This window comes from Macaca fascicularis, chromosome 19 (assembly GCF_037993035.2).
Source record: "Macaca fascicularis isolate 582-1 chromosome 19, T2T-MFA8v1.1".
Taxonomy (NCBI): domain Eukaryota; kingdom Metazoa; phylum Chordata; class Mammalia; order Primates; family Cercopithecidae; genus Macaca; species Macaca fascicularis.
This window is the reverse complement of record NC_088393.1, coordinates 45,714,107-45,733,425: the sequence shown is the minus strand read 5'-3', so window position 1 is coordinate 45,733,425 and position 19,319 is coordinate 45,714,107. Positions and strand designations below refer to the sequence as shown.

The following is a 19,319-nucleotide window of genomic DNA, read 5'->3' as shown; positions in this document are numbered from 1 at the left end:
GATTTCTGCCCCTACTTTACCTGCACGAGCTGAGCTATATTACAGCTGTCATGCGTTATCTGAAGTGGGGAGACACACATCCAAAACCACACAAAGAGGCGAGTGCCGCTACCCTAACCTTAGCCCACAGTGGGACCAGAATGCAACTCGGTTTGTCGGTGTGGGGAAGGCAATATCAAGGGCACTGTGGTATTTAAGTCAAACATTTGGCTATGAGCATCTGAATGAGTTTAAAAAAAAAAAAAAAACACTGGAGTATTTCCTGGGATGGGAACGCTAAGTTCCACAAGCCAGCACTAAGGCAGTTATTTAAAGAAAAGAATAGCACCTGGAAGCATAGCTTGGCAGGCAGGAATAAACTGAAGGCAGCACACTCCTAGGCCACCCGCGTTGCAGAGCAACAGAGGAGCTGTGGCAACCCAGCCCCGCCAGCGGACTGGCAGCCGATTCCACTTCTCAATACAGGGGCTGCCATTCCGGCTGTGCGTGGTCATCTGGGTGGCGGCGTGCAGCAACACACACACTGAGGGGCTGAGACACAGGGCTTGGGGAGACCCTTGGACATGAGAAGGGAGTCTCTCTCCATTCTTTTTGTCGAAACCTGTGCTAATTCTGAAAAGGCCATCAGCTGGCTGAAAACATATGCCTCAGAAGGCACCCCCTCCCACCTGGGGGGAAGAGTCCGGCCCACCCACAATATCTGTGACAGTGACAGGACGCATGAATGGATACGGATCCAGAACCCCAGGTCTTGCTATTCATAGGCTCTAAGACATGGCCAAGATGAGCGTGGTACCTCATCCTTCAAACCAGCAGCTCCCCGAAGATGATGCTTATGGGGACAGGAACTGGTAGGGCTACTCGAAAGAGGCAGCTAAGAAATGTTCGATTGCACACGGGACCCCCTAATACTTGCCCCCGGCAACCTGCCCATAGCGGGGACAAAGGCCCGCCCCTCCTGCACACTCACCTCCTTTATGAAAGTTTCCATGACTGACCCCACCTGCCCTGATTCACCCCTTTCCTCTCCCAGGACACAGCTACAGTGCTGTGGGCTTGTCCGTGTGCCGCTTAGTGTCCTTCTGAGGTCTCATGTGGCCTTGCTCTCTCCCCAGCTACACCGTGAGCTCCTTGAGAGCACGGGCCGGGTCTCCGGTTTCTCTCATACCCCTAAAGGCTCGGCACAGAGCTCTGCTCTGCAGAGGGGCCCAGCGAGGGCTGCTGTCTGGCCCTGGCGGTCATATTTCTACCTGAGTGCTGGACTCTGGGGCCCAAGAAGCTCCAACTCAAGTTACACAAGAAGCTGGTTGGCTATAAAATGTGGCCAGCAGGCGGGGTGGCTCACGCCTGTAATCCCAGCACTTTGGGAGGCCGAGGCAGGTGGATCACCTGAGGTCAGAAGTTCGCGACAAGCCTCGCCAACATGATGAAATCCTGTCTCTACTAAAAGTACAAGAAAATAGCTGGGCATCATGGCGGGCGCCTGTAATCCCAGCTACTTGGGAGGCTGAAGCAGGAGAATCGCTTGAATTCAGGAGGCGGAGGTTGCAGTGAGCCAAGATTGTGACACTGCACTCCACTCCTGGACAAAAGGGAAACTCTGTCTTAAAAAAAAAAAAAAAAAAAATGCAGACCCACTTTGCTCAACAGCCCCTAATCCTGTTACCCAAGTGGTGACTGCTGGAGCCTTTCAAAAGACCTTCCATGTCTTTACAGTGTGATAGAGGCAGCTTCCCCTCCAAGACAGTCTTTCCTATACTGCAGCAGCTTGGAGCAGGTTCAGCTCAGCATAAATGCATAAGCCACCCACCATGGAAACTTACAGCTGTGTCCCAAACGTGGGGTAGGACTCAATCTAATCCGACACATTTTCCATGTGCCATGCACCTCTTCCCGCCCTGAATTGATTTTATAATGGGGAAGTTTTGTTTTTGTATTTAAGGGGATAAGAATAAACATACACACACACTTATCTCCCCTCCTATACAGCTACTTAAAAGATTTAACAAGTTCACATGGGTATGCTGCCAGGAGAATGGAAACCTCACCATCTTCTTTCCAGCTGAAGCAGCTGGGCTGGCTGCACCATCACAGGTCACCATACTCATTTACTCCCTCATACTCTACCCACAGGGGTGATTTTTGCTGTCGAATCGTCAGTGGTAAAGTGGAGAGAATCCCAGCCCACGTTCACTCTAGACAACCCATGAAGGTAACTTCTTGCCGGGTGCTCTGTGTACAGAGGCAGCAGTGTCTATCAATAGCCCCGAGCTCTCTGTTGCTGCTCCTCCCTCCTTGAGTAAAGGCCACATAACTCGTTTGACAAGCTCTGCCTTCAAATGGAGAGTTGTGGGTGAGATGAAACCTAGTGAAACCTAGTATTCCTGGACTGGTTTCCAGTGAGGTACAGAAAGCTGAGCACCTCAGACTGAATCAGCCTGCATGCCTGTCTCTTTCTCTGAACTAGAACCACCCTCACTCCACCTGACCAAAAGGAAACAGGAGGAAACACTAAGTGAAAGAGGCATTTATAGAGAAGGAAAGGACCTAGGAGAAAAGCCAGTTTAAAAATCAGACTGCCATCTTCTACAATATTTATTGTAGGAAAAAAAATCAGGCTTCCTGGCTTCCATCTTCAAAGAAGGAGACTCAACATTTTACAAAAGATGCTTTGTAAAGCAAGTGGCATCCCACCAGGTAGAAATGGCCTCTTCATGGGACCAAAGGGGGCTGGAACTTGTTCGTGTTGTAAAAGTTAAGCTCCCTAAGAGAGCCACACTACAAAGCCATTATGAGTACACACAGTGCCATAAAACTCCAGATTCAAAATTACCAACGCTTTAATCAAATACAGGTGCCCACTGCCGAAATCATCACAGAGATAACCGCAGCTTTTGTTTGGCTTCATGTTCTGCCATCTTGGAGTTTCCACTTTAGAAGTCAGTTCTGGTTTGGCCTGTCCAGGAGGCCTGGGAGGAAAGGGTGGGAGTGCCAGAGTCCTGGAAGCATGAGGTTCCTGACCTACTGGCATCTAAGAGGGACTGAGTTTGCAGGCGCAAGTTGAATGTAGACTCATCAGCACTTCTGACAACACAGCTCTAAGCAATCTGGCTGTGCTCATCTCTTTCACAGGCCCTGCTCTGACCACTCGGGTCTTTCTGCTCCTCGGGCGCCCCCTCGCCTGGTTTCCTCTGTTGGAAGCACATTTCTCTGGTGCTCTCTTGGTTCCCTCTTTCTCATCTGTTAAGGAACAGCTGAAATGCCACCTCTTCGAGACATTCGTCTCCATCTAAAGTACCTGCGCTGCACACTCCTCCCCTCACCACCCTCTCGAAAAGCCATTCCCAATAACTAGACTTCAATGTAGTGTAGAAATAACAGCATAAACTTGAAAGCCTCAACTTCTACATTCAAATCCTGGCACAGTCACATGGGCAAGTGGCTTAAAGGCCCATGGATCCATTTCTGTATGTAAGGGTAGCAACACCCGCCTCACAAGATTATACAAGTCAGTCCATGGGAAGCACTTAGAATAGTGTCTAGGACAAGGTAAAATGCTAGCTGTTATTTAATTTATAGCACGCAATCCTATCTGAAGTTACCTTGTTCATTATTTATATGCATGCTGTCTCCCCCACCAGCCTGTGATAAATCAAGAACATATAGAAATAAGGCTGGGGGCGGTGGCCCATGCCTGTAATCCCAGCATTTTGGGAGGCAGAGGTGGACGGCTCACTTGAGGTCAGGAGTTCGAGACCAGCCTGGCCAACATGGCAAAACCCCATCTCTATTAAAAATACAAAAATTAGCTGGACATGATGGCCATGCCTGTAGTACCAGGTACTTGGAAGGCTGAGGCAGGAAAATAATGGCTTGAACCTGGGAGACAGAGGCTGCAGTGAGCCAAGATCGTGCCACTGCATTCTAGCCTGGACAACAGAACAAGACTCCAACTCAAAAAAAAAAAAAAAAAAAAATCATATAGAAATAAGATGGAGGAAGTTTTGCATTTGGTCTTCTGATTTCCTTGGTGGCCACAACCAATCCCAAATCAGGGGGCACGCTCCCCAAAAGCCCTCACTGCCCACACTCTGACATAATTGAACCCACAGAGTCTGAGCTGCTGCTCATAAGTCTCATGTTTAAACTATGCTTGGAATGTCTGATAGGAACATGCATTTATTTTTAGGCAAGAAAGCTGTCTCCTAAGCTAACCCTGTGGCCTGAGAGCAGGCCGTATTTGGCAAGAACTTCTCTGTGCTGGTTTATTAAAGAGGCCCAAAACTTTCTCAATCCTGAGGTAGCTGCTAAGAGAACTCGGTGCGCTGTGAGTCTTCTATTTCTATAGTCAAAGTTTGTTTCCTGTGAATCTCTGAGGTGTTTCTATAAGGCTGGTAGGAGTCAAGTGTCACCCCTTACCTTCCACAGCTTTCAGCCACAATCTATTACCCAATCATCCCTCAATTGGCTCACAGCTCTCAATGGAGTCGATTCTATCCCATGGCTTGTGCCTCATCAGTGTTAATAAAAGTTACAAAGGGGCTGGGCACGGTGGCTCACGCCTGTAATCCCAGCACTTTGGGAGGCCTAGGTGAGCATCATGAGGTCAAGAGTTTGAGACCAGCCTGGCCAACATGGTGAAACCCCATCTCTACTAAAAAATACAAAAACTAGCTGGGCGTGGTGGTGCATGCCTGTAGTCCCAGCCACTCGGGAGCCTAAGGCAGGAGAATCACTTGAACCCAGGATGCGGAGGTTGCAACGAGCCAAGATCGCACCACTGCACTCCAGCCTGGGTGACAGAGTGAGCCTCTGTCTCAAAAAAAAAAAAAAAAAAAAAAAAAGGTACAAATGGAAAGGCAAAATTAGTTCAAAAAATGGCCAAGAAGGCCTTCCCCTAACTGTTCTAGGTATTTCATCTCACCCCACCACAAGACAGTGTCGGGTGACTACAGCAAACATCCTTGAAAAAGACAACTAGAGACAGCCCTTTCTGATTTACACAGACCAGTCCTACCACAGTCTTGGCAGTGTAGCTCAAATGATCCCCAAAAAAAAAAAAAAGTAACTGCTTCACAATCCTGGTGATGTTTACCGTCTGGATACCTTCCAGGACTTGAAAATCTGAATCATGACTGGTTCGCAGACAGCCTGTAAGAAGAGTCGATTCATCTGATTGCCCTTGAACCGGCCTGGCAAGTTGGCTCTTCCAGACATTTTGAATTTTGAAACTGACTGCATTTCATAGGCCAGAACTGGAAGATCACAGAAGTCTTCAAATCTCTGACCCTTCCAAATGCAAGTCACACCAGTAACAGCCAAAGAAGCACTTTGTGAAAGCATTTAATATTTTCATCCAATAAACAGTTTAAGGCAAGGTATTTTCTTGAAGAAAAGCAGGGAGTGACAGGGAGAAAAGGATTTGCTGTTAGATTTGGAGTAGGGAGGATGTGGATTTTTAAAAAAAGTTACTTGTGCTTGGGATTTGTGGGAAACTTTAGAGTTCTTTTTAATTTATCAGTGTTTGTGGAAGTAGGCAAAAGATACAGGCATATTTTGCCCTACTATTAAGAAGTCACATAGCTGAGATTCCAACTCTAAACTCCTAGAGAAAAAAGCACTCTTCTAGGCTACAAAGCCAGCAGTGGCTTTCATAGAGTGCTCTCCTTTTTCTTCTCCCTCTCTCATGCACAAATGCACACTCCTCATCAATAAAATCAACTGGCCCAACTCCTGCCCTGAGGACAGAGGCCCTTCATCCCCTACCTGGCAAGGCTGCTGTGCATGTAGGTATTTTCCTGTGATACCAAGTGGAAGGATCTTTTTTTCTGCCCAGGGGCCTAACACTCCACCATTAGCACTGCCTCTGGTATGAGGGCACTCCCCAAAACAGTAAGTAAGCAACTCAGTTTCCATGGTGATAGCAACTAAATACCTTTTACTCACACCCAGATAGAGAGTGATCATAGAATAGTAATTTGTTAACGGAGGCCTTGATGACACTGACTGAGGTCAGCTTCCAGCACTGCCCTTGGCCTTGGTAAAAGAAGGCCTGTCATTTTGCTAAGGCAGGGTATAGACCCACAGTCGTCTTATTGTGACGTCCCCCTCAGGCAACTTCCCAGCATGCCCAGATGCTGAATCACCTGCAAGCTTTGCAAGCTTCCTTCCATAATGCCTCTCCTAACCTCAAACTGGCCTTCACCACCAAAATGAAGTGTGTATTTAAAAAAGGAAAAGAAAGAAAGAAAAAAGAAATGCATCTATTTCACTTCCTGCAGTCCCCTCAATCTGGATGACTGTAATTAAGACATTCTTAGAACTGGAATCAGTCATTACTACTCAGGAGGTAAGACATTAAAACTCTTTATCTTGGGTTTTTTGCAGATTGAAAGCCTGGGCAACATAGTAAAACCCAGTCTCTACGAAAAATTTAAAAATTAGTTTGGGCGTGGTGGCTTATGCCTGTAACCCCAGCACTTTGTGGGGCCGAGGTGGGTGGATTGCTTAAGGTCAGGAGCTCGAGACCAGCCTTGGCCAACATGGTGAAACCCTGTCTCTACTAAAAATACAAAAATTAGCTGGGCGTCGTGGCGCATGCCTGTAGTCCCAGCTACTCGGGAAGCTGAGGCAGGAGAATCACTTGAACCTGGGAGGCAGAGGTTGCAGTGAGCTGAGATCGTGCCACTGCACTCTAGCCTGGGTGACAGAGCGAGACTCCATCTCAAAAAAAAAAAAAAAAAAATTAAAATTAGCTGGCCATGGTGGTGCACACGTAATCCCAGCTACTAGGGAGGCTGAGGCTGAAAGATCCCTCAAGCCCAGGAGTTCAAGGCTGCAGTGAGCTATGATCAGGCCACTGCACTCCAGCCTGGGTGACAGTGAGACCTTGTCTCTAAAATTTCAAAACAAAACAAAAACCAAATGTGTTCCCTTTAGACATGGAGAACATAAAGTGGGGTATACTGCCTGCCTTCTGTGCTTCCTCTGATCCACCTAGACTGTGGCTTCCACCCACTCTCAAAAGGCATCAGGGAGGGGAAAAGATGAAAAGAAAAACCCACTAGAAAGCTGGTGACAGACATCACTCAGCCCCACACCTTTTGGGGGAGGAACTTTAAAAAACATAAAACAAACCACAAAGTCTTCTTTATTCCTGCCTGAAGCTGAAGACACAAATGCTATTGTATTGCTGGTGTTCTATACACCATTCAATCACTGCAACACCATCCACGATATTTCCCAAGATGACTTCATTGTGTTCTGCAGGGTACTAACTGCCGCTTCCAACTACTTCTGCCCCATGTGGATAGTTCCACTGGAAGACAAAGAATCTGTTCTGCTCTGATATTAGGAAGAAAAACATTTAAATAAGCCTTGTTAACGCAGCAGGAGGGCACTGCTTTCCTTTCAGGATGGAGGGTTCCAATCCTCTGATGGAGTGGCAGTGTGCTTTCTTCGTGGGAGGGGCCCAACTCTTAAGAAGAAAACTGAAGCCTTAAGAAGAAAAAGTTGGCTGGGCGCAGTGGCTCACACCTGTAATCCCAAGACTTTGGGAGCTGAGACCAGAATGGGCAACATAACAAAACCCCATCTCTACAAAAATACAAAAATGAGTCAGGCATGGTGGCATGCGCCTCTAGTCCCAGCTACTTGGGAGGCTAAGGTGGGAGGATGGCTTAAGCCCCAGAGGTCAAAGCTGCAGTGAGCCAAGACTGTCCCACTGCACTCCAGCCTCGGTAAAAAGAGTGACACCCTGTCTCAAAAAAAAGGAACGAAAGACAGAAAAAGAAAGAAAAAAGTTGTGTGAGGAGCAAATGATAAACCCACATTTCTTATAGTTAGCCCTCTGTATCCATGGGTTCTATATCTATGAATTCAACCAATGATGGATCGAAAATACTGGAAGAAAAAAATGAACGGTTGCATATGCACTGAACACGTACGTATTTTTCTTGTCATTATTCCCTAAACAGTACGGTGTAACAACCATTTACGTAGCATTTAGCATTAGGTTATAAGTAATCTAGAGATTATTTAAAGTATTCAGGAGGATGTGCATAGTTAAAATGCAAATAACACATCGTTTTATCTTACATAAGGAACTTGAGCATCTGTGGATTTTGGTATATAAGGGGGTTCCTGGAACCAATCCCCCACAGATACTGAGAAATGACTATATTTTCAATGTGTCCTGGTTTCTTACAAAACCCCCAAAGCACTAACACTTGAAACTGAAGATGAATCAAGCATCATCCAATCATGAGCCATATGTTCCAGTCTAGTATGGTGGGATGACACACAGAGCCAAGAGGGGCTGTGTGTTCCTGGACAAGGTGCTGCCCTGCCCTCCTCGACCAGATGAGATCAAGTTTTTTTTTTAAAGTGTGACATGCACACATGGAAAACTTTAAGGATTATCTACACCTTACCCTAAACCTTGAATCACATTAAGAAAGGTATTTCCTTTGATTCTCTTATAAACCTGATGACTTCAAAGAGAACGTCTCTGCTTGGAGCTGGCGGGTCTAACACCTCACCAACACTTGCCAATCCCTTTCTAACACAGCGAGCAGGCCTCAGGCCTGGGGCCTTTAGTAACCACCTGGAAACAACACTGTTTTGTTTTCAATGTGTTTATTTTTGCAGTTTCCTTCTATTATATATATGGCCAGGGAAGCTGGGTTTTCCAGTTGCCATACTCTTGTCAGTCTTCCTTTTAAAACTTAAAATGCAAACTGATTCAAAGGAAATTATTATGTGTCTAAGGGCCGGGCGCGGTGGCTCAAGCCTGTAATCCCAGCACTTTGGGAGGCCGAGACGGGCGGATCACGAGGTCAGGAGATCGAGACCATCCTGGCTAACACAGTGAAACCCCGTCTCTACTAAAAATACAAAAAAAAAACTAGCCGGGCGAGGTGGCAGGCGCCTGTAGTCCCAGCTACTCGGGAGGCTGAGGCAGGAGAATGGTGTGAACCCGGGAGGCGGAGCTTGCAGTGAGCTGAGATCCGGCCACTGCACTCCAGCCTGGGTGACAGAGCGAGACTCCGTCTCAAAAAAAAAAAAAAAAAATTATTATGTGTCTATAAAAGTGGTTACGGAAAATCACAAATGGCTGCAGTTTAGGAAGGAAGGGGATAAGCACAGGGGGACTACTCTGGCTGGGGAGCCACAGGACGGTCCCTCACTCCTGGGAGTGAGGAGAGAATGGAACTCATCCCAGGAAGGCAGGAGCCAGCACAACAACAGGTGGCAAACAGCAAATCCCACGTAAACTCACTCCACTTGCCTTCAGATAACACTTGCATAAATCACAACCAAGAAAAAGGCCACTGACCTCTTCCAGAGTAAACGCTGTTCAAACTGAAGGGAAGGCAAGCAAGTTACACCAATCAGCTTCTAAGACTTTCCATGGACATTCCAAGTTAATGCCTCTGTTGTTTATGGAGAATGGGGAGGGGAGGGACGTGAAAAAACACAACCAAAAAAGGCACAACACCAAGACAAATGTCTCGGGGATTTTTATAATCGCAGGGAGACCGCTACTTGAATAAAACTTCCCAAGCACTGATGTAAGGATGCTCTTGCCAGTTAAATATATGCAAAGATTTCACTCCTTTTCTTTTTCCTTTTTTTTTTTTGAGACGGAGTCTCACTGTGTCGTCCAGGCTGGAGTGTAGTGGCGCGATCTCAGCTCACTGCAATCTCCGCCTTCCAGGTTTAAGTGATTATCCTGCTCCAGCCTCCCGAGTAGCTGGGATTACAGGGGTGCACCGCCATGCCAGGCTAATTTTGTATTTTAGTAGAGATGGGGTTTCACCATGTTGGCCAGGCTGGTCTTGAACGCCTGACTTCATGTGATCCACCCACCTCGACCTCTCAAAGTGCTGGGATTACAGGTGTGAGCCACCGCACCCGGACAATTTCACTTTCTGGAGGAGGCAGGATCCTTCTCTGGGTCAGGTGGTTAATTTCTCCCCTTCATAAGATCCTTCTTTAAACAGAGGCTGGAATTTAAAATGATTCTGTTTCTCTTTGATTCATTGAAAGTTACACTCCTTGATACCTGGGATACTGAGTAAAATTCATAGACCTTCTTGAAGAAAAGTTAAGTGATACTTGTGCCACTTTCAGATACTTTATAACAAATTCTGGCGCCTACCCTGCCAACACTATAAAACTAAGTTTCCTTGTAACTTGCTCTGATGTTTCCAAATTTAAACCCATCCTAAAGAAGACTAATGAGCTCTCAAACTACCCAGTGATAGAAAGACTTCTTTCAAATCTCCACGGATGACAGTATTTGTATCTGCTCAAGTAGAAGCTTCCGTCTCTCTTGTAACAGGTCAGTGCTTCAGTTACCACTGCCATTGAATTACCCACTTGCTATCGCTTGCCTCTTATTTCCATGAAAAAAGAAAAGGAGGAAAAATCTGTTTAAGTTTTACCTTGTTTAAAGGTAACACGAGTGCTTTTGTTATTCTGTAAACTAAATACATAAATGAAGGCAAAGGAAGGAAACAGAGGGAAGGGAACAAAATGTGAATGATGAGAACACGGAGTTCACTAAATGAAGGAATAAAGATAAAGCCGGGAGAAACACTGCTCTAGGATATACTAAGGCCAGGGAAGAGATAAACATGTTGATATTTCAGCTATTCAGAAAACCTGAATGAGCAAGTGATACTAGAGCAAACAGCTGTTCGCTAATTATATTTGCCCTTCCCTTCTGCCCTTCAAAAAAGTAAAAGCAGCAGCAGGGAAATCATTCTTTTTTAAAAGAACAACCCTAAGATCTGGTTAAAGGCTTGTACAATTCCCAGCACAACATAAATCAGTGTAGCAAAAGCTGAAAGTATTCATCTCAACAGTTTCAAATTCCTTGGGTCTTCCCAAATCAATTCTTTTTTGGCTCTATTCTATTTGCTAAATAGCACTGGCAGATAACTTGTGCTACACACTCAGTTCACTCTGAAAAAGGGCGCTGTCTGGCCAAAGTCTGCCATGACTGAAACATATGCTGAAACGGCAGAACTCCCCACCCCAGAGGCTTAGACTTAAACTTGTCCCTGCTCCCCTCTGTCATCTGATTAAAAGGACGTTTTGAGAGTACAAGACCCCTTTTTTTTGTTTGTTTTTTTTTTTGAGATGGAGGCTTGCTCTGTCACCCAGGCTAGAGTGCAGTAGTGCGATCTCGGCTCACTGCAACCTCTGCCTCCCGGGTTCAAGCGATTCTCCTGCCTCAGCCTCCTGAGTAGCTAGGATTACAGGCGTCTGCCACCATGCCCAGTTAATTTTTGTATTTCTGGTAGAGACGGGGTTTCACCATGCTGGCCAGGCTGGTCTTGAACTCCTGACCTCAGGTGATCTGCCCATGCCCACCTCAGCCTCCCAAAGTGCTGGGATTACAGGCGTGAGCCACGGTGCCTGGCCATAAGACTCCATTTTAACTGACCTCCCTGACTGTGTCAGAGCTTAATAGCACCAGTACTACCTGGATATTTACACACCACCCTGCCTCCTCCAACACTTCCCCCACAAGGCAGCCCACTTGGGGCCAAGCAGTCAGCTGCCATTAAATGGAAGCTTTTAGCACCAGTTCCAACTGGAGGGTGACTCAGCTCCCTGCCGCCAAAGTAGCCTCCCTGTTGGTCTCAGAAGCCGGAACCAGCAAGGGTGTTTCAAAAGGCAGAGGGCAATCCTGGGCCCACACCCTGAACTGCCTAGGATTAGGTGAGTGGCAGGCACCACTCCAGTGCACCAGACAGATCTCAACTCTTAGTCAGGTGAGTGTGAGTGACCCTGCAGTCCCAGGCCATCTTCCCATACCCCACCTTTTCTTCAGTCATTAGAAGAGTCAAGTTCTAAAATACATTCTGGAGAGGATGAGGCGAGAGAACAGAGTGCTAGCAGCTGAGTGGCTTCCCCTACCCCTCTTACAAGAGGACAAACAGAGTATACTTGCCTCTCACACATATTTACACAGTCTTTTTTCTAGATAACAGTTGAGTTTAAGTTTGGTTCCTTTTTTTGTGTGTGTGTTATTCAATTTTGAAAACTGTTAGTCTTAGCCAGATCCTAAGAGGCAAGCAATTAGAGTAATGGAACAAAATAACAGGTGGCTACTTTGGGGCCTCCATTATCAGCCTTTAAAAAGAAAAAAAATGCAGCCGGGCGCGGTGGCTCAAGCCTGTAATCCCAGCACTTTGGGAGGCCGAGACGGGCGGATCACGAGGTCAGCAGATCGAGACCATCCTGGCTAACACGGTGAAACCCCGTCTCTACTAAAAAATACAAAAAACTAGCCAGACGAGATGGCGGGCGCCTGTAGTCCCAGCTACTCAGGAGGCTGAGGCAGGAGAATGGTGTAAACCCGGGAGGCGGAGCTTGCAGTGAGCTGAGATCTGGCCACTGCACTCCAGCCTGGGCGACAGAGAGAGACTCCATCTCAAAAAAAAAAAAAAAAGAAAAAGAAAAACAAGACAGGGCGCAGTGGCTCACACCTGTAATCCCAGCACTTTGGGAGGCCAAGGCAGGCGGATCACTTGAGGTCAGGAGTTAGAGACCAGCCTGGCCAACATGGTGAAACTCTGTCTCTACTAAAAATACAAAAATTAGCCAGGCATGGCGGCACACGCCTGTAGTCCCAGCTACTTGGGAGGCTGAGGCAGGAAAATTGCTTGAACCTGGAAGGCAGAGGTTGCAGTGAGCCAAGATCACACACCATTGCACTCCAGCCTGAGTAACAGAGTGAGAGGCTCTGTCTCAAAAAAAAACAACCCTTCAAATAATTAACTCATACCTAATAGTCCTCTGAGCAACAAGAGCAAAACTCAGTCTCCAAAAAAAAAAAAAAAAAAAAGCCAAAGGTCAAGGTTGAAACACTGAGGCCCCTGAAATAGTGATGTTTCAATGAACACGGAAACTCAGCAAGTGAGGCATTTCTTCTTGCTGTAATGAGATTTGGCATAACCTTCAAGAGATCTTACCCTTCCAGGACAACAGAGGGTGATGAGGTTACCCAGGCCACTTTTAGAAACTGGGAGAGGGAACTGTGGCCCAGAACTGTAATTGCTCAAGAATTTGCTCAAAGACCAGAACAACGCTTCTCCACCCTGCCAGGAGCACGTTCACGGCCCTCCCGTGTAAAAACTGTTGCATGACCTACTTATGGGTTACGGGGTCCCTAGAAGTCAGAGCAAAGGGCTTCCAAGCAGAAATGAGACACACGTCCCCTCTGATTTGGGCCAACTCTTGCTTAATTCCTAGAAGAATTCCATTCTACCCACTTTGAGGGCCTACAGCTGTTCTGGATACATATTTTTTTGGAGTATGCATGTACAGAGCTCCCAGGACTGTCACTCCTCCTGTGCCCAGTGGTTCAGCCTTGGAGAGGCAAGAAGGGCAATCTGTCATTCACTAAAGCAACACTGCAACGTAGAAAAAACCCAGCCAGTCCAGGTGCGGTGGCTCATGCCTGCAATCCTAGCTACTTGGGAGACTTAGGCAGGAAAATCGCTTGAACCCGGGGGGCAGAGGTTGCGGTGAGCCAAGATCATGCCTGGGCAACAAGAGCAAACCTCTGTCTCCAAAAAAAAAACCAAAAAAACACCCAGCCAGCCTGGGAGCGCGGGATGTTTCTTAGTAGGAAGGTAGAGAGCCACACTGATTGGGGTACTCCTTTCCATTACTCCTTGCCCCATTTCAGAAAGGATCCCTACCCCATAACGGGAAAGGGCACAGAGGTGAAGCAGTAGTTTCCCCCACAGAGCAGCTAAGGGTAAATATTTGCTGGAGGAGGTGTAAAGCAGGAGTTACTAGAATCGGGCCCTGGTTGAGACACAAAAGCAGATGGTATTAGGGGACGCTGTGAGCCACCCTCTTCCCTCAACCCTGCCCGGCCCCGGAGGAAGGAAGCTGGGAGCTAAGAGAATGACACATGGCAGCAAGACTTGGAGGTTCCGGGGAGTCCTGGTTTCCGTTCAGGGCCTGAATGGTGCCCCAGCCTCACCCTGTGAGCAAGGGACACTATATGAACAAAGCCCACACCCTAACTCTTGGGAGGGAGTGGAACCGGCTCGCAAAAGGAGTCACTTGGGGAGTGGCAGGAGACAGGAAGGGAGAGAAAAGGAAGGTCTCCCACCCCTATCACCTGAGAAAAAAGGGTGAGGGGTTCATTTTCTCCAGCACCTTCAGCTGCAGAAGACAAAGCCTAGACGTTCTCAAAACCACCACTGTAGACCCTGCTCCCTCCCAACTTTCCAGGTCTCTTGGCAACTCTTAACCTTTTCCAACCTGGCACTGCCTCGGGCAATAAATTATTGTTGAGGCTCCAGAACAGATCTCGCCTTCCCCTCAAAAAGCGAATTTATGCCAACTATCACAACATGTCCACTCTGCGGTAGGTGGGGCCACGGATAAGGACACCACTCCCACCAAGCCACTGACACCCCCCCTCAGTTACTACGGATGAGGAAATTCAAGCAACGCTGGTAATGGATCCAAGGTTATGCCTGGCCCCACCTCAGGCTGCCTTGGAACAGTTGCTCTTTCCACCCTTCCCACCCTTTCCCCTCCAGCCTGGGCTAGGCTGCCTGTGCCGAGCTCCTGGCCACCAACTCACGCCCTCGAGAAGCTTCCAGTCACTCCCCACTCTGCCAGCTCACCACTCAAAGCCCTGTAGTCTGTTCCTGAAAAATCTCCACCAAACCCACTCTCCCAAACCTTCAGAGCCCTGTCCAAAGTCCCACCTCTACACACATCCCTCTTTATTAACAGAATCACCGCAGGGACCCCTCGGACCCCTTCGCATTTTGCAGATAACAAAACTGCATGGAGAGTTCAAGGGTCTTGTCCAAGGCCACAGAGCTAATCAGTAACAAATCTGGAAAGAAAATCCAGATCTCCAGATCCCACGAAATGCTTCCAACTTCAAGTACCTCCCACCCATTTCACACACAAAACTTCTGAACAACCCCTTCCCCACACACACCCACTCACCACGCTCCTTCCTTTAGCTCTTTCTGCACACTCAGAGCTCCCCCCTCAACCACACTGGATTACTCCCACACACACAGACACTGACACCTCACTTGGGGATCCCATTCCACTTCTGATCACCTTTTCACTGCTCTGGGGCCCTCCCGAGTTGCTCTCCCCCCACCCCAAAAACAGTGCCACCTGAAAACAGTCTCTGCTTCAGGATCCCTTCACCTGCCTGCGTTCTCTTCCGAAAAAGACACAATTCTTCCTGGACACTCTCACCGCTTCCTCCCCAAACTCCTTATTCTCCCTGCACGACACACACACGCTCTCCAGTCCCGGGACTGCACCTCCAGGAGCCAGCGCCCCTTCCCCACATTCCTTTCTCAGTCTATCCATTACGCACTCCCTTTCGAATGAGACTTTCATTTTCCTAAACGAACCTCCCTCCCCATTATCCACCATTCCAGCTCACACTCCCTCCCACCGATCTCACCTTCTCCCTCTACACTTCCTCACTCTCTCCAACGCTTTAGCTTTTCAGCTTCCCATCAATTCTTCAGAAACCCCTCCCCAAATTATCCCCAAACACTCTCCGTATACCCCCCACTTCGGCTTCTCCATCCCTCATCAATTCCTCTTATTCCTCCTATCTCTCAATCTTCTCTTCCCTTTGGAACAGGGCACCCCAAATAAATCTCACCCCCTTCAAAAACGTCTCATTCACGGGCCCCTTAACTTCTTCCTTCCGCACCCCACCCTCCTCAGACCCTGTCCTGGCACCTCTACCTTCCTCATACCCTAAGCCCATGTCTTTTCATGCCCAATTCTACCCTTGGCCCCTCTGTTTTCACCTTCCCAGCCTCCCTAGTCCTCCCACCCGTTTTCAGACCCCACAATCTCCATTCCATCCTCACACTTGATTCTTCATCCCCTTTAGAACTCCCCCAACCTGAGGCTCCCCCAATTCCAATCTCCTTCAGATCTTTCTGCTCTCCAAAATAACCAACCCCTCCACACTCGAGCTCCTCCTCACACTTCCCAGACCCAGAAATTCCCTTCCAAGCCTCCCGTGATTCTCCTCCCAGCACCTCCAACCCATGCTCGGACCCTTCAAGCCCGCCTCGGATCCCAGTTCCATTTCAGCCTGCCCAGTCATCTCCTCGGTTTCCCCTAATGGCACGCCCAGACCCTCCAAATCCTTCATCGGGCTTCCCGATTCCTTTTTTTTTTTTTTACTCCCATATTCCCCACCCGGACGCCAATTCTCTTTTCAGATTCCCAATTCCTTCCTCGAGCTCGGCTATTCCTTCTCAGGACTCCAATTCTCTTCCCGGACCCGCCTATTCCTTCTCGGGACTCCCCCGTTGCCATCACAGGCGCTCCAGTTACCTTTCAGGACCTCCTACCCCTCCCCAGGCCCCCTCGGAAAAGCCCCTCCAGCCCGTCTGGCCCGCGGGCCGCGCACCTTGCGCTGCTGCTTCTCCCAGGCCGGGTCCAGCAGCAGGTCCCGGTCCCAGTCGTCCTCCTGGGCCATGTAGTCGCCCATGCTGCCCCCGCCGCCAGCGCCATTGCCCGCGCTGCTGGGGCCGTACTGGTACGACTGGTTCGCCGCGTGGTAGTCCACCATTCCGCCGCCTCTCGCTCGCCCACCAGCCTGTCCGCTCCCGCCTCAGCTCCCGCCCCTCTGCCCGAGCCGCCGCAGCTGCCGCCGATTCAGCCGCTTCAGCCCGCCCTCCGCCCGCGCCTGCGCACTGCCCGCCGCGCCTGCGCACAGCGCCGAGGTTGCCGCCCTCCCGCGCGCGCCCGCCTGCCAAACCTGAAAAGGCACCAAGGCCGCGCTTGGGAGCTTGGCGCCTGCGCAGAGTCCCCCTTCCTCGCCACCCGACTCAGCCCGGGTGCGATCCACGCCCCCTCTCCTGCGAGAACGCGCGCGTCGTTCGCGTGTGGGCGGGGCCAGAGTCTTGAATGATTCATAAAGGCAGGCCCCGCCATCGAGCCTGAACTAGCTCAGGCTTGGAATGTACTGCACCGGGTTCCCATTCAGGGACACAAATTCAACAAATATTTATCGAACACCCACTTGTACCAGACTATGTTTTACGCAGGCACTAAAAACAGAAAAAAATCCCGACCTTCATAAAACTACCTTCTAGTGAAGGGAGCCACATGCACACAAATCTATTTTTATTTTTAGTGCAGTGGCGCGATCTCGGCTTACTGCAACCTCCGCCCCCCAGGTTCAAGCAATTCTCCTGCCTCAGCCTCCCGAGTAGCTGGGAACACAGGCATGCTCCACCACGCCCGGCTAATTTTTGTATTTTTTTGGTAGAGACAGGGTTTCACCATGTTGGCCAGACTGGTCTTGAAGTCTTGAGCTCAAGCGATCCTCCGGCCTCAGCCTCCCAAAGCTCTGGAATTACAGGCGTGAGTCACCGTGCACAGCCAACACACAATTTTTTTTTTTTTTTTTTTTTTTTGAGACAGAGTTTTGCTCTTGTTGCCCAGGCTGGAGTGCAATGGTGCGATCTTGGCTCACTGCAACCTCCACCTCCCAGGTTCAAGCGATTTTCCTGCCTCAGCCTCTGGAGTAGCTGGGATTACAGGGGTGTGCCACCACACCCGGCTAATTTTTTTTTTTTTTTTTTTTTTTTTTTTTTGAGACGAAGTCTCGCTCTGTCACCCAGGCTGGAGTGCAGTGGCCGGATCTCAGCTCACTGCAAGCTCCGTCTCCCGGGTTCACGCCATTCTCCTGCCTCAGCCTCCCGAGTAGCTGGGACTACAGGCGCCCGCCACCTCGCCCGGCTAGTTTTTTGTATTTTTTAGTGGAGACGGGGTTTCACCATGTTAGCCCATGTTGGGATGGTCTCGATCTCCTGACCTCGTGATCCGCCCGTCTCGGCCTCCCAAAGTACTGGGATTACAGGCTTGAGCCACCGCGCCCGGCCACACGCGGCTAATTTTGTATTTGTAGTCGAGACGGGATTTCTCCATGTAGGTCAGGCTGGTCTTGAACTCCCGACCTCAGGTGATCCCCCCTGCCTCGGCCTCCCAAAGTGCTGGGATTACAGGTGTAAGCCACTGCGCCTGGCCTCAACACACAAAATTTTAAAAAATATGTAAACAGGCCAGGAACAGTGGCTCACACCTGTAATCCCAGCACTTTGAGAGGCTGAGGTGGGAGGATGGCTTGAGCCCGAGTTCAAGGCCAGCCTGGGCAACATAGCAAGAACCTGTCTCTACAAGAAATTTAAAAATTCACTGGGCATGGTTGTGTGCACCTGTAGTCCCAGCTACTCAGGAGGCTGAAGAAGGGAGATCACTTGAGCCCAGGAGTTCCAGTCTGCAGTGAGCTGTGATCACACCAATGCCAGAAGTGAAATCCTGTCTCAAAAATATACATAAAAGTAAAAAATAGGCCAGGCGCGGTGGCTCATGCCTGTGAGCCCAGCACTTTGGGAGGCCGAGGTGGGCAGATCACGAGGTCAGGAGATCGAGACCATCCTGGCTAACACGGTGAAACCCTGTCTCTACTAAAAAATACAGAAAAACTAGCCGGGTGAGGTGGCGGGTGCCTGTAGTCCCAGCTACTCAGGAGGCTGAGGCAGGAGAATGGCGTGAACCCGGGAGGCGGAGCTTGCAGTGAGCTGAGATCCGGCCACAGCACTCCAGCCTGGGTGACAGAGCGAGACTCCGTCTCAAAAAAAAAAAAAAAAGTAAAAAATAGGCCAGGCGCGGTGGCTCATGCCTGTGAGCCCAGCACTTTGGGAGGCCGAGGTGGGCAGATCACGAGGTCAGGAGATCGAGACCATCCTGGCTAACACGGTGAAACCCCCGTCTCCACTAAAAATACAAAAAAAAATTAGCCGGGCGTCGTGGCGGGCACCTGTAGTCCCAGCTTCTCGGGAGGTTGAGGCAGGAGAATGGCGTGAACCCGGGAGGCGGCGGAGCTTGCAGTGAGTGGAGATCGTGCCACTGCACTCCAGCCTGGGCAACAGAGTAAGACTCCATCTCAAAAAAAAAAAAAGTAAAAATAGGTAGTATTGTAAATTCCAAGGTGATGAGAATTTGAGGAAAAAATCAAGCATCGGCTGGAATGCAAATAAAGTACTCAGGTAGGCTTCATGGAGAAGGCAGACATTTGAACAAAGGTGCGAGCCACTGCATCAGGTAGCATCTTAAATTTAAATATTCAGCTAGGCATTGGTGGCTTACTCATGTAATCCCAGCACTTTGGGGAGTCAAGGCTGGAAGAGTGCTCGAGCCCAGGAGTTTGAGGCCAGACCGGGTAACATAACAAGATCCCATATCTACAAAAAAATATTTACATTAAAAAT

The 19,319-nt window shown here is 49.0% G+C and overlaps 1 protein-coding gene across 7 annotated transcripts in view; it reads right to left on the bottom strand.

Moving 5' to 3' along the window:
* The window catches only part of ACTN4 (actinin alpha 4), an 84,701-nt gene extending 68,030 nt beyond the window's left edge, over window positions 1-16,671 (bottom strand). For all 7 annotated transcript variants that reach the window (XM_074023452.1, XM_074023450.1, XM_005589127.4 and 4 more), the window contains exon 1: window positions 16,451-16,671. Coding sequence is in view for 6 of the 7 variants with exons in the window: in XM_074023450.1 (XP_073879551.1) it covers window positions 16,451-16,612 (162 nt within the window). In the remaining variant the exon portion in view is untranslated. The remainder of the gene's footprint in view (window positions 1-16,450) is intronic.
* Window positions 16,672-19,319: the final 2,648 nt, after the last annotated feature.